The 16,222-nt window shown below is 40.2% G+C and overlaps 1 protein-coding gene across 1 annotated transcript; it reads right to left on the bottom strand.

Annotated features, from left to right (window-relative positions):
* Window positions 1-656: 656 nt before the first annotated feature.
* agtr2 (angiotensin II receptor, type 2) lies at window positions 657-6,260 on the bottom strand. Its single transcript, XM_029700827.1, has 2 exons — window positions 6,097-6,260; window positions 657-3,590 (listed from the first exon to the last, which is right to left on the bottom strand). The coding sequence occupies exon 2, from the start codon at window positions 3,540-3,542 to the stop codon at window positions 2,433-2,435; it is 1,110 nt and encodes a 369-aa protein (XP_029556687.1). The 5' UTR covers window positions 3,543-3,590; window positions 6,097-6,260; the 3' UTR covers window positions 657-2,432.
* Between the last annotated feature and the right edge of the window lie 9,962 nt (window positions 6,261-16,222).

Below are 16,222 nucleotides of genomic sequence, written 5' to 3'. Positions count from 1 at the left end.
TTGATGAGGAGCCATCATCTCATAGGTACTGCTGGTCAGTGTTAGTGTGTTGGTTTTCCACAGGGTATAGGGGCATCGCCAGATGGATTTCCAAAGGCAGCTATCAGATTCCTTATCGTCCCGAATAATCGTGTCTGTACTCTACACTCCGTCTGAAACACAGAAACGCCTTATCTGTTCATTCAGGTCAAGTCAGAATAGTTTGCTATTTCCAAAATAACTACGAGGTTTTGTCACTAATACCACATTAACATGTTATAATTGTGTATGTTCTGTAGCGTTTTGAGGCCATACATCCTAAGGGATGTGCTTTCTATAATTGGAATGTAAGAAAATGTGTATGAATGTACAGTATATTGTTGTAATTCATGTGTTCCCAGGTGGTAATTACTGTTAACCAATGGATATTGATATGTTTATTATTTCTCTATTCTCATCACAACTGTCCAGGGCGCCTCCTTGATTTGGAACACTGTAGGTATAGACATCATCTTTCTGTGAAAATAGCTGAAAAATATAACAGCAATTCAATGAAAAGTGATTAAGTGTAATCGTACTGTACAGTACATTACAGTCCAATATTTATGGTATTCGGTGCAAATTGGACTCAAATTAAATGGAACAACCCGTCTGTATGAGCATGAATCAGAAAGATGGAAACGCAGGTGTGTATTTGTCATACAAAAAGGCATGTCATATCATCCATCTGTTGTTTTCATTCTGTAAAGTTGTTATCCACCGCCTTGCTGAGAAATGATGCGTTTTCGTCACAACAGCATTGATGCAAATGTGAATTTATAGCTAAAGTCAATCAAAATTGCAATAACTAAAGCTACAATGGATCAACAATACTGTTCAAGAACTCACAGAACACATAGGCAGTAGGTATTGGCCTCACTCTCACTGTCTCGGAGAAGATGTCTCCCATCTCTCCTCACAGCACCCAGGTTCCTCCCAGTAGTGGCCTTGCTGATAGAGCATGAGTCCGTTTACCATGGAGCTATCACACTGAAGCCTGCCATCACTATGAATGAATAGCACTGACACACAATCGGTATGGTAGTATTTACAGTACAGTAGCATCTACAGGAAATCATATATCCTAAGAGGAAAGAAAAGATCACACATAGGCTTACAGATGTAGGATCTTAATTTGAGCCAGTTTGCTGCAACAGGAAATGTGAATTCTAATTAATGAAAAGAAGATTTTAGGGGTTGACACATTTTTCGAAAGAGAAAATCAATCTGAAATTTCAAAGTGGAAATTACAAACTTCATAAGCCTTCTTAAACCTCAAATATGTCCAATACACTATACATTCTCATGCAACACAGTAATCCAATTAAGATCCTACATCTGTACTCTCTGGTCATTAGGAAAACACTGCAGGAAACAGTATTGAAGTATAGTACCAGTATTTACATGTATGTCACCTTGATTTGTTTTTCACTATTCTGTTCATTGTAATGTTCAGACCATATTAGTTGATAATATGATGGGTCTGGGTGAGTTTTAATAACTAAAACTACAATTTTAAGTAAAAACTACACAATTATCAGAGAGAATTCTCTTCCACCTGCAGTTATCAAACCCAGCCACAGAGTGGCAGTAAAACGGCCTATATTAATGCTTGTTACTCAGTCTATGTCCCTGTCTCCATTACTGTTGCGAACAGAAATGTCAGGAGAAAAAAAACAGCAAGTTTTGATTGTATGACAAACAAGCAAATGCATGTTCAAATTGTTACAATGTGATGCGAACTCGACTCCTGGCTTTCCCATGTTCAACTTAAGCATTGACCTTAACTGAATATATGTTTTGTTTTCACACCAAGAAGACTGCCATTACTGTCTGGCTTTCATTATTCTGTTATATTAAATGAAGAGTGACTGGAAAACAGAATTCATAGCGTATCCTGATAAGGGTTGTACATTTGACACAATACAATGTAAATTATGGTTCAAGAGACAAATTATACAATTCACAGTAGATGTTTGCATGGACCTTTTCCTGCTCTGTGTTCACTGACATTTTTGTTACTTATATACAATAAAAACAACATACACATATCACATTATTGTAACTAGGACAAAGGCACATACACTAGTTGTATATTTCACACACTTATTATCACACTGGCCTGTGTATCTCAGAAAACATGACAGGTTTACTCAGCACATATACTGTAGATTTGGTGATATAATATCCCTTCCCCCTAACATGAGCTTGGTGGCATGCGATGTTAAACTGACATTTAAATCTATGTTTATATTCCCTCTGTCCAGCCTGCAGGTTGTCCCTAATTAGAAATAGATAGGGGGGGTTAACGTCCCCTGGAGACTAGGCCTGGTGGTCATTCAGGATCCCCGGTGTCAACTGTTACACATTTGACAGACAGGCCTCTCATAGTCCTGCCATGTAACCTCTCTGCACTAGGGGCCCCTACTGTGTTGGTCCAGAGTCTCCAGTGGCCCTGTGTCCTTGAGGTCACTGAGCTTCCTGGAGAAGGAGCTGAGCCTGGTGCTGATGGAGTCTCTCTTTTGGGACAGCCTGGGAGCCTTCTCCTCGTACAGCCGCCACAGCTGCTCCCGAAAGTGGTTCCCCACAAAGCAGTAGAGGAAGGGGTTGATGGCGCTGTTGGAGAAGCCCAGGCAGAGGGTGAAGGGCATCAGGGTAATGATGGTCTGGCGCACCCAACAGCTGTGCATCACCCCCAGGGTGCTCAGGACATCCAGGAAGGTCAGCACATGGAAGGGGAACCAGCAGACGAAGAAGGCCAGCACCACAGCCACCACCATCTTCATTACGCGGTCCAGGTTGCTGGAACTCTTGTCCAAGCTGGGCTGTCCCCCCAGGAGGTGCTTCGCGATGCGGCAGTAGCAGCTGGCGATGACTGTGAAGGGCACCAAGAAGGCCAGGATGTTCTTGGTCAGGGCCAGGCCTGGGAACCAGTAGGGCTGGGTAGGTGGGTAGATGAGGACGCAGGCCGTGACCCCCAGCTCCTTCAGGTGGTAGGTGTCTCGGAAGGCCATGGTGGGGATGGTCATGAGGCCGGCGATGGTCCAGATCACACCGCTGACCACTCGCGCCCGACACAGGTTCCTGCTGCACTGAGACTGGAGGGGATAGACAATGGCTCTGTATCGGTCCACACTCATACAGGTGATGAAGTAGATGCTGGCGTAGACGTTCAGGGAGAGGAGGCAGCCACACAGCTTACACATCAGCCCACCAAACATCCAGTTGTAGTCAAAGGAGTAGTAGATTGCCCAGAAAGGCAGGCTGATCAGGAACAACAGATCTGAGAGGGCCAAGTTTACAATGTAAGTGTTGGCCACTGTTTTACGGTTGGACTTTTGACATAACACGAACACCACCAAGATATTGCCCACGAAACCAAGGACAAAGATAACACTGTAGATGGTGGGGATCAGCTTGTTCTGATGCAGAGAGGGGGAGATGGAATCACATGAGGAAGAATTGCTCATTAGATCTTCTGACGAGTTGGTGGCCATTGAGAGGTTAGAGTGTGTTGATGCCATGGGTACTCTGTGTCCGTGATTGCTTCTACAGCCAACTCCCACTAAGGCCTGTAAGATTAATATAAAATCAGCAACATTTTAAATTAGAGAAACAAGGTCTCCTAACAAAATCAAATATCTGTAACCTAAAATACATGCACTAGTTAGTTGCAATACGTCAGTAACTAAAAAACAATGAGACAGTTTTGGCAAACATGGTAAGAAATTGCTCAATGTTAGTAGACACATACAGGGTGGGCCAACTGAAGAATGAGGTGTTCTCAGCCAAGACTGAATATATTACATTCTGATGACAGCCAAATATCTTTGTGATAACAGCCGTATGTAAAATAATCGTATTATAGGGTGTTATTCTGTATTTTTCTAGCCCCTCTAACAGCAGATGTAAGAATCCCCAAACACTTTTCATTGTCATTTTGTCCTGAACCTAACGGAAAAAGAAATACATTTGTACAGCCCATTTGGGACTTGCTATTTGGACTGTGTTGTTTTGAGAATATGTATTGGATAGTCCTCCTCTGTGCAGGCTCCAGGCTGGAGTCCATCTGGATAGTGTTATATAGGAGGAGACAGAGGGAACATGTGGTTGGTTGTTTTAGATGGCTCTTGGGGTTCTGGGGTTGGACATAATCCCCTCTCCAGTGTCCATTTGCATGAGAAACTCCCCTACGTGCAGTAGTCTGCCAATGGTTCCCAAACTGTGAGGAACTCAGTCCGGCTTTAAACTCACTCTTGAAAGTTGTATTAGTAGAACGGTAGAAGGTCCAATTTTGAAATTAGGTAGAGGATCATCAGTTCCTCTTGTCATGTTTGTCATTGCATACCTTATAGAGCTATTTATACCTTGTCAGATGTCCAGAACAACTAGCCCATGTCAGCTAACGTTTTTTATTTAGGTTATTTTGATCCTTCGGGAGATCTTTTAAGATCTTCCTTATTATAAAAAAAACATTTTGTATTTGAAGGTGTGATAAAAGTAGAGCAACATTAATGATAAGGTGGATTGGATGGATTTTCATTACCTTCATTCTATCTGAAAGTATTGTACATGTATGTAATATATTTACATTTATACCTCAATATTTATTACATACCTAATACACAGTGTACAAAACATTAGGAACACCTTCGTAATATTGAGTTACACCCACTTTTGCCCTCAGCTTCAATTCGTCGGGGCATGGACTCTACAAGGTGTCGAAAGCGTTCCACACGGATGCTGGCTCATGTTGACTCCAATGCTTCCCAAAGTTGTGTCAAGTTGGCTGGATGTCCTTTGGGTGGTGGACCATTCTTGATACAAATGGGAAACTGTTGAGAGTGGAAAAACCCAGCAGCGTTGCAGTTCTTGAGGCACTCAAACCGGTGTGCCCGGCACCTACTGCCATACCCCGTTCAAAAGGCACTTAAATCTTTTGTCTTGCCCATTCACCCTCTGAACGACACACACACACAATCCATGTAAAAAAAACTAAACTCTCCTCCCCTTCATCTACACTGATTGAAGTGGATTTAACAGGTGACATCAATAAGGGGTCATAGCTTTCACCTGGTCAGTCTGTGTCATGGAAAGAGCAGGTGTTCCTAATGTTTTATACACTGAGTGTCAATTGAAACTAATATAATTGGAGGAGGTAATGTAGATTAAATGTATCACCAAATATAAATAGTCACATTGGGTATAGAAAATCTAATACTTTTGGTGTGTTATGTATCATTAGTTTTTACAACGTGCTACCTGTCCCAGACCTGCTATTGTCAACTCTCTAGAGACAGCAGGAGCGGTAGAGATACTATCAATGATCGGCTATGAAAAGCCAACTAACATTTACTCTTGAGGTGCTGACTTGTTGCACCCTCGACAACTGTGATTATTATTATTTGACCATGCTGGTCATTTATGAACATTTGAACATCTTGGCCATGTTCTGTTATAATCTCCACCCGGCACAGCCAGAAGAGGACTGGCCACCCCTCATAGCCTGGTTCCTCTCTAGGTTTCTTCCTAGGTTATTGCCTTTCTAGGGAGTTTTTCCTAACCACCGTGCTTCTACACCTGCATTGCTTGCTGTTTGGGGTTTTAGGCTGGGTTTCTGTACAGCACTTTGAGATATCAGCTGATGTAAGAAGGGCTATATAAATAAATTTGATTTGACATATTGAAAACCATTAATGGATGTTATTTAAGTAATATCACAGTGCTACTGTATCAACTTTTGTGTGACAAAACGTTCTAGCAATATGTTAAACTTAAACCTGTGAAATTAGTTCTTAACAGAGTACAGTTCAGCTCTTGAAATTGAGAAAAATACAAAAATATTCTCTGTAGGGTTATTTTAAAATACTCTGCACTAATAATGAGGCTAATAACTTAAAGTATAATAGAGAGCATCATTTTGAATACTGATTACATACAATTTTCCTCTGCAATAAAATTATAATGTACAATTTTAATTAATCCCTTTGATATAATTAAACTTTCTTCCAAGATAACATAAAAATAACTATTTAAAAATCTCAAAGCCCCTATAACGTTCACATAAAGTCGAGTTACCTTAGATCTTCTGCTGTTCAGTGAAAGTTAGTCCCGTGATGCGTTTGCCTGAACACTGGATGTATGAAGACTTGGTTCTGTGTTTTTTTTGTCTTCACCGGCCCATAGGGAGTCATCCATGTCTATGAAAAGAGGAACTTGACCACATGCCAGCATTATGGGCCAGGCCAGGCATTCGTCACTCCTCTATGTCCCGCTCCCCTCATAAAAACAAGCTGACGTCTAGAGGCATAGTACAGGGGCGCTTAAAGGGACAATATGCAGTTACTACATCAATTTTTGGACTTAATGATATAGACCCATTGATTCTTGAAGAATATAACTTATGAGCTTAGCTCCACTGTCGTACCCCATGAGAACCTAAAATATAAACTTGTTTTACTCCAATGTTTGCAAACAATGTAAATGTAAACAAACACCGTATAGCCTCAAATCATGATTAAAACTATACTTTTGATATCATGGATGGTCAGTCCTTCTATCCATTGGGAGTGGTTACATTTCTCCAGCCCCATGCCTCAGCTATTTACCAAGTCAGTGGTGGAGTGCCTACTTTGTTATTGTTCGAACTGCAGATTGCCCCTATAAATACCATGACATGGTTTTAGTTTGGATTATCACCTCATACACAGGCTCAGTCCAAAACTTTTCCATCAGAGTTCAAGAGAATCTTACTGGGGGTGCAGAGTGGACGGTGAAAATCTTACACATTATATAAAATAACAGTTAGAGATGTTCTCCTCAATGTACACAACACACCATGTGCTGCTGATTTGATTTCCCTAAAAGAGGCCAGTCCAGAATTGAACTGCATGATGAAGGATGACGTCAATTGCCAATCATCTTGATTGCTGTAAATCATATTGATTGCTGTAAATCATATTGACTGCATCTTGAGTGTTATGGTGTCAAAAGCTTAATAGAAATTACAGAAATTACAGCTCTGAAATTACAGAAAATTGAGCATTATGATTATTTGATTTGTAACAATACACAAGAACCCTCTCAAAGGTGAGCGGTGATTGGGTAAGGTGCTGCCAGACGAGATAACATTGTGCGATCAGTAAGGAGATTAATCATCCAGGTCTACTGTTGAACGTGTAGTGCGGCAGCCTGGTCTCACAGACTAGACGTAACATAGTATATGTAAATCCTGGACACTGAAATTAGTATGATTTGTTACGTTGGTATGGTTACATAAAACAGAAGGTTACTTAAGGCAAAAATGAAAGTTGGGTGGTTGGTCAGGGTGGATGGGTTTATAACACCAACGTCTAGCAACCCCAAGGTCATCAATGACAATTTTATCTAATTAGCAACTTTTCAACAACTTACTTTTATTTTGCTCTTTTGCAACTACATAGAATGTTAACTAACCCTTCCCTAACCCTTTAACCTAACTCTTAACCCATAGTCTAGCGCATGTTAGCATTAGCCACCTAGCTAACGTTAGCCATAAATTGTCATTTGTAACATATGATAATTTGCTAAATGTATATTGTACGAATTGCAATTCGTAACATCATACAAATTGTAATTAGTAACATATACAAAACGGATGATGAACATCCACAAATTAATTCATACCATACGAAACGGAACATATTACACTAATTGGAGTGTCCCGGATTTACATTTACTATACGACATCTACCCCTGAGTCCAGGTTGAGTGCGGTGGCTGAGGTATGGAGGGAGAGTAGTGACCTGGTGTCAGGGTAACAGGGAGGATATCTGTCCTGTAGATCTCATTACAGCCATCTCTCATTAGGAATAGGGAGGATGTAGACATTACTCACCTCCCTCTCAGCCAGCCAGAGTCAACAAGTTCATGTTGCACTTCAAAGAGGATGGAATTCCAAACCTCCTAGTATGCATGAGAAACTAGCCGAGCCAGATGCAAGTGAGGTGGTGGTATCTTTAAATATCCAAGTAGCCTACTGGAGATTAGGTAGAAATTCTCAGAAAGATCCACATTTGTGGACCTAAATTATATGATCATCTGGCCTAAGGTTTTGCTACAGTAAACTCAGTGTCCACTACCAAAATATCCATGATGAAAAAGAAATCCTCTATTGCTTATGTAGCCACTACTCACTATGGGCCCAATTTAGACTTAGGAAATGTACGCCTTTCCTACGCAGTCAGATTTATGTCCTGTACACATTGCAGTACATCTTCACTGAGTCTTGCCCCGCTACTGAACGGACAAGTGTAGTGTTTGTAACGCAAGATAGAGGACAACCTGTCTCTCATAAGTGATTGCAAAATATGAACTTTTCATTCAAGCCAGGATAAATATATTGCTTCAGGTGATAATAAAACAGGTTTTGTTTAGTTACTTTTTCCTTAACTTGTTTCTCTAACTCTATAGCAAGTCAAACTAGCTTCGGTTGAAGATACCATTGTAGCTAGCAACCTCCACCTAATAATTATCATCAAAAACAAATAACATAACTATCCCAATAACCTTAAAACGGGAGCCAACAGTCATAATATAATTGGCTTAACAGCCAATATGTATTATTTAACATTACTATTAAAATAGTACTCTTTTGGGAATTGGTAACTGTTTACAAGTTGCTAGCTATCCCATAAAGCCATCACCGAAAACCACATCTTTTCAAATTTTTTGTTGGTTTGGTAACTTCCTGTTCTTTGACGGACTCTGGCAGGACTGTAGACGACACAAAATTTTGAAAATGTCAAAGTACGTAGCGTCCATGAAGGGGGCATTCCACTCCGTTGTGGACATCCCCATTGAAATGCATGACATAAACAGAGTGCAACGTAACAGAATGCTTATGGGTAATGTGAACGAGGCTTTACCTTATGCAGTTGGGTAACTAATTTACAACTGCCAGGTCGCAGCTGTATGTAAATGAAAACTTGTTCTCAATTGGCCTACCTGGTTAAACAAAGGTGAAATAAATAAAATACAAATGGGCTTTGCAGGCATGGTTCCCTTGCGCGCACAGAATACATTTTATTAAACTGCTGAAAACCCTCCCACTTGCTGGCCAACAGATTTTCTCGTGGAGTTTTCATTCAATAATATTTAATACATTTATCTAAAGCCATCCCTTTAAAATTTGGTGTACCTTTAATTCTCGAAAGACACTTTTTTTTACCTTTATTAAAGCAGGGAGTCACCATTGAGACAAGGGTCTCTTTCACAAGGGAACCCTGCTTATACAATTTCATAAGAAACTCAAAAATAATATCAACTATAATATAAAAAACAAGTCAAATACAGCACAACACAAATATTCAAGAGAAACAATTTCATTGCTCAGTAAGGTCCCCAATCAATATCTTTAATTGCCTCAGCGGCACAAGAACATCCAATTCTAATGGGCTTTGTAGTTGGTTGCAGCAGAGTTGATGTTTCAGTTTGCTGCCATATGACTGGTTTCACATTTGTCACCAGCGATCATAGAGTAAAATATCTAAAACAATTGTCATTTCTATTTCCAATCCCCTTATCCAAATGGCTTACTCATTTACCTAGCTCTTATCAACAGCTCTTTTCAATTTGTAAATTACAGTGTGGTGTTGGAGAATGGTGTTATTTCTATCAGGAAAAAATAAACTAGATGTTTCACTTGGAACCGAAAGGTTGCTCGACCTTATCGTTTCATCACACGTAAAGATGGTGGCATTAAGTTGAGGTCAGAATACGGCGTATCTGTAGACACACCTCCGCCACACGTTCATTTATTTGATCTCCACCCCAAACGAATAGCAAGTGATTAGCATGCTATTCTCATGATTAAGCTCAAGGTCATAAAACGTGTAGAGAGAAAAGTGCATGAAAATGGAATTACGTTCCATTTAGGCACACTTAACTCCGGTCGGAATTCCCCCCTACATGGTTATCAACTAAAACAAACTTCACCCAAATGTGTTATCCAACAAAATATTAGTAAAAAAAACAATATTCCCTCATTGTGATCAACATGACTTATTTATCTTATTATCATGACATAACAAAAGTTGTTTTGTCGAGATCACGAGATAAGCTCTATAAATAGGAGTGGACTCATTGATATATTTACAGTATGGCTGAGGAGGCAGAGCCTACGGTGGATCAGTGCATATGTTTTTATTGACTGCTATACTAAGGGATGGTACATTTCATGCTTCATTTGTGTTTGAAGCTCATTATCAGTTTATAAGTTAGAACGTTAGCAAGATAAATGTCCCTTACCTTGAGCTAAGAATTCTTGGTGCAGCTAAGTCCTCGTGGGGCATTTAAACCCTGAATGATGCCTGACAAAGAGCCCTGTCTCCCAGACTGTGTGCCAAAGCCAATCGCAAGCATGCTAACTTGGCTAGTCTTGTGTGCGAGCTAGCTAGCAAGGTAGTCTTGTTAGCTAGCTATCTAGCTTGTTATCTATGCTGGTTGTTACAATTATACACATCAGTTATACAAGGTAAGGGATACTTATATGGATAATATTTGGATAATAGGCTGAAATCGAATCTAATCAGCCTGTCAGGAATGGAGCTCGCCCACTGTAAACGTAAATATTATACACAAAACATGAAGTGTCCCTTATAAACTGATCAAAAATATAAACGCATGAGACAACACATTAAACAATTTCAAAGATTTTGCCGAGTTACAGTTCATATAAGGAAATCAGTCGATTTGGATAAAGAGTTACTTGTCTAACAGAACACAGTTCTTTAATAGAAGCCTCTCCAACATAATCCAGTTTGAGTCAGGAATTCCCCAGGGCAGCTGTCTAGAACCCTTACTTTCTTCAGTCTTTACGAATGACATGCCACTGGCTTTGAGTAAAACCAGTGTGTCTATGTATGCGGATGACTCAATACTATACACGTGAGCTACTACAACAATTGACATTACTGCAACACTTAAGAGGTTTTAAGGATCAAACACCTTTTTTAAATTTTCGACTAAAATGACACCCAAATCTGCCTGTAGCTCAGGACCTGAAGCAAGGATATGCATATTCTTGATACCATTTGAAAGAAAACACTTTGAAGTTTGTGGAAATGTGAAATTAATGACGGAGATTATAACACATTAGATCTGGTCAAAGATAATATAAAGAAAAAAACATGCGTTTTTTTGTTCCATCATCTTTGAAATGCAAGAGAAAGGCCATTATATGACTTAGGACTCTAGGCGCAATTTAGATTTTGGCCACTAGATGGAAGCATTGTATGTGCAACGTTTTAGACTGATCAAATCAAATGTTATTTGTCACATACACATGGTTAGCAGATGTCAATGCGAGTGTAGAGAAACGCTTGTGCTTCTAGTTCCGACAGTGCAGTAATATCTAACAAGTAATCTAAAAATTCCCCAACAACTACCTAATACACACAAATCTAAAGGGGTGAATGAGACTATGTAAATGTTAGTATATGGACGAGACTGATCCAATTAACCATTGCATTACTGTTCAAAATATTGTATCGTCTGCCCAAATGTGCCTAATTGGTACCTTATCAAGTACATAACTGTGCACTCTCCACAAACAATAGCATGGTATTTTTTCGCTGTAATAGCAACTGTAAATTGGACAGTGCAGTTAGATTAACAAGAATTTAAGCTTTCTCCCATAAAACATGTCTATGTCCTGGGAAATGTTCTTGTTACTTTCAACGTCATGCTAATCACATTGGTGCACATTAGCTCAACCATCCCGCGGGGGGTGGGGGTGGGGGCGTGATGACACCAATCCCGTAGAGGTTTGACAAAGAGCCGCAGTTAGTTTCAGAATGGGTGGCAAGGAATAAGTTAGTCCTAAATATTTCAAAAACAAAAAGCATTGTATTTGTGACAAAAAAAAACTTATCACGGCAACTGGTTTGATACATTCACCTCTGAAGTACTTACATTCAGTAATCTTGCTCTGATTTGTCATCCTGAGGGTTCCAGAGATAAAATGTAGCATAGTTTTGTTTGATAAAATCAATTTTTATATTAAAATGTAGGAACTGGGTTTACACCTTTCCAACAAGTTAGTTCGACAAATGTCTGCCTTGCTAGAGCTGCCCCGGTCAACTGTGCTGTTATTGTGAAGTGGAAACGTCTAGAAGCAACAATGGCTCAGCCGCGAAGTGGTAGGCCACACAAGCTCACAGAACGGGACTGCCGAGTGCTGAAGTGTAAAGATCATCTGTCCTCGGTTGCAACACTCACCACAGTGTGACAAACTGCCTTTGGAAGCATTGCCAGCACGATAACTGTTCGTCAGGAGCGTCAACAAACAAATCTTGGTTTAGCGGATGCCAGGAGAAAGCTAGATGCCTGAATGCATAGTGCCAACTGTAAAGTTTGGTGTAGGAGGAATAATGGCCTGGGGCTGTTTTTCATGGTTTGGGCTAGGCCCCTCAGTTCCAGTGAAGGGAAATCTTAACGCTACATCATACAATGACATTGTAGACGATTCTGTGCTTCCAACTTAGGTGGCAACAGTTTGGGGAAGGCTCTTCCCTGTCTCAGCATGACAATTCCCCCGTGCACAAAGCGAGGTCCATACAGAAATGGTTTGTCAAGATCAGTGTGGAAGAACTTGACTGGGCTGCACAGAGCCCTGACCTCAACCCCTTCAAACATCTTTGGGATGAATTGGAACACCTAATGCAAAGCCAGGCCTAATCGCCCAACATCAGTGCCCGACCTCACTAATGTTCGTGGCTGAATGGAAGCAAGTCCACACAGAAATGTTCCAACATCTAGTGGAAAGCCTTCCCAGAAGAGTGGAAGCTGTTATAGCAGCAAAAGGGGGGACAACTCCATATTAATGCCCATGATTTTGGAATGAAATTTCAACGAGCAGGTGTCCACATACTTTCGATTTGATGTTTTGAAAATGTCTTATATTCTACAGAAATTCTATCAATATTGCTGTTTCCATTCGAAACATAAGACAAATAGTATAGAAAAATAATGTAGCACTAATATTTGTACCTTTATTTTTATATAATATCAACCAGAGCATACTGTATCAATTACATGGTTAACAGTAAACAGCAAAAGGTCTCATGACTGTTCCTTCCTCCCCCTATACCCTGTTGAACACAATGACCTGAGGGGTTTGGAGGTTCTCAGGTTCAGAATTAAAACCATGTAGACCGTGGGTTGTAACTCACCACTTAGGCTCTCCGAGCATATTTTGGCAGCACTGAAAACACAGCATGTCCAATACTTGCATAATCCACCACATGTCTGTATTGGATTAAGATGGGGAGGGTGGAGAAGGAGATTCCTGGTTGTTTCTCACGTTTAGGGAGAGCAGCAGTTTTTACCCCCAGCATCTGGAGGGGCCCCATTCAATAGAGCATGCTGAAATTAACGGGGCAATCTGGCCCGGGGTTCATTGTCCAATGAGGAGCTGGGTGAGAATCAGTGTTTGTTCTAAACACAGCGATGCTCACAGGTCAAACTCTCTTCTCGTAACCTCTTGCTAAGAGCAACACATTCCACAAATAGCCCACAAGAACATGTCTGTTTGGACTAATTTCACCAGAGTGGAGAATATGTACCACTGACTGTGAAAGATGCAAATTGTGTGTCCTCTATGTCCTATTCAAACATGTTATAGCCCTGAAAAACAAAGAGACGCTATTTGTTTGTTTTTATATTACATAGTTTGTATGTTTTTACAAGCTCATAATGGAAATGGTGTAGCTGTGTGTCATATACAGATTATGTAATTCAATACTTTATTTTTTTCCCCTTTAATTAACTAGGCAAGTCAGTTAAAAACAAATTCTTATTTTCAATGACGGCCTAGGAACAGTGGGTTAACTGCCTTGTTCAGTGGCTTATACAAAAATTTAGCATACGCCAAACAGTCAGATACATTTCACAGCTTCCTTAATTAACTGGAAGAGTTCACTGCAGCAGCTGTGGGAAACCTTAGCCATGACACCCAAAGCTAACCGACTGTCTTATCTCTCATATAATGAGAGTGACTGATGGAGCCAAGGGAAAACACACATCAGTTATCTTGTTTGACAACAGTCCATGATGCATGACCATGTATGCAAGAGATTTGCACTTGCACTCACCAAAGCCAAACAAAATCATTTTACAGTGTATCCACATCAACAGCCTACAGTCAAAGACCCATGTGGATGTGAGTTTCTCCAATATGGGGTGGAGGAGGAAAATGCCCCTGAGAATGTGCCTGTATCCGGGAGAAAAAAAAAGACATGACTGTGGGACCAGAAAAGGCACAGGATGCAAATATGGGGGAGCAAGAGCCTGGGGAGCGATAAAACTGTGACATGATGTCAAAGGGGAGACAAATGCTTTTGCTCCATGTACTGTGAACCCAGTGGTGGCTCAGAAAGGAGGAGGAGGAGGAATGTCCTGTTACTATGTAAATGACACAGACTCATCTGAAGCTATGTATAGATAAATGTCAGAAAGAATTAGGATAGAGGTATCTTCATCCGTTCTCACATGTTAATGTCCATTGGGAGCATCTGGCAATGACTAAGGCCTAAGAGTCTTTAGATAGACCTGCGGTCCTCAAACTAGCCTCAGTTGACAGCTATTCACATGTAATGTCAAATTATAGATTATAGAAAATAGACCTTTAAATACTTTATAATGTATCATTGTTTGTAACAGCTACCACTAGTCATAACAATCTTCCCATTGTATTTTTTAAAATTCTTGTAAAAGAGTTAAGGGGCACAAGTAAATTCCTGTAGAATCTTCATGTGTGAACTGTGAGCCTCACGGCTATCCAAGAGAAACAGATGTCTCCCCTGTGAGTATAGACCCAGATGGATGGAAGTACTTGGGAATGTTTAAGCAATCTTGAGATTTCCATAAAAATACAAAAATCATAAATCATTGGGGTTTTTCTGGCTTTACAAAACTGTGATGCATTGCAGACCAGGGAACCAATCCCCTACAGAGATCAAAACACCACTGTTTTTCTCAATATTCATAAGTACCCTCAAAGTAATTGATACATTAGCAGTTAAAGGAAACGCTAACATAAGATTCTCTTTGGCCATTCTGGCATTGGTGTATACAGCATAGTAACGTGTTGAACATGTAATAATCAAAACCAGGAGAGGGGATCTTGTTGTTTACCAGGGTCTAATATTCCAGTTCCTAGTGCCTCAGACTGGCCAGGGTCAGACCAGGGTCACATTCCATAAGCAACCTTCATGCTGTGTTTATGGATGGTGTATCTGGGAGGGTATCAGCTTCAGAGACCAATTAGATTGAGGCTCGCCTGGAATACGCCATGGAGCCAACGATAATGAAACACAGGCTATGAAGGCACACTCACTGCAGTCTATCAAGTCCCAACGACACCAGTCAAATTAGTAGTCAGTAGGCCTACTACTGCGTAAATGTTAGTTTTGATATGAAAGAAAATCAAGTGTCTCTCCTTTCCATACCCCTATTTTTCTTCATTTTAAACCACTTCCTCTAAACATGGACATGATTCATAAAAATGCTGGTTTTGCCTGAATGGCAAACACTGTCTCCCTCTAGTGTTTCATACCAAATACTCCTCTTAAATCATCCACACGTCTTTGCATGACTATCACGACGCTTTTCCATTTGCACGGTTTCACTGCTCGGATTAAAATGTGAGGAGAGTGGAGATCGAGAAAAATGCCTTTATTCCATATTTGGCTATTCTAAATGCACAAAAGAAAACTTTATCATAGTGAAGATTGATATCCAACAGCTGAATTCAGGGAAGTGTTAAAACATATAAATTGTAAAATATGTTCTATCTGTAAAATACAAAAAAAATGAAATTACGTTGATAGCTCTATTCAAAAAAAAAAAAAAAAAATGTATTTTCAAACTGACATCAAGTACTAAGACATTCAAATGATTTCAACACACATACACTACATGACCAAAAGTATGCGGACACCTGCTTGTCGAACATCTCATTCCAAAATCATTAATATGGACTTGGTACCCCTTTGCTGCTAGAACAGCCTACACACTTCTGGGAAGGCTTTCCACTAGATGTTGGAAAATTGCTGCAGGGACTTTCTTCCATTCAGCCACAAGAGTATTAGTGAGGTCAGACACCGATGTTGGGCAATTAGGTCTGGCTCACAGTCTGCATTCCAATTCATCCCAAAGGTGTTCG

This window comes from Salmo trutta, chromosome 19 (assembly GCF_901001165.1).
Source record: "Salmo trutta chromosome 19, fSalTru1.1, whole genome shotgun sequence".
NCBI lineage: Eukaryota > Metazoa > Chordata > Actinopteri > Salmoniformes > Salmonidae > Salmo > Salmo trutta.
This window is presented reverse-complemented; position numbering and strand designations above follow the sequence as displayed.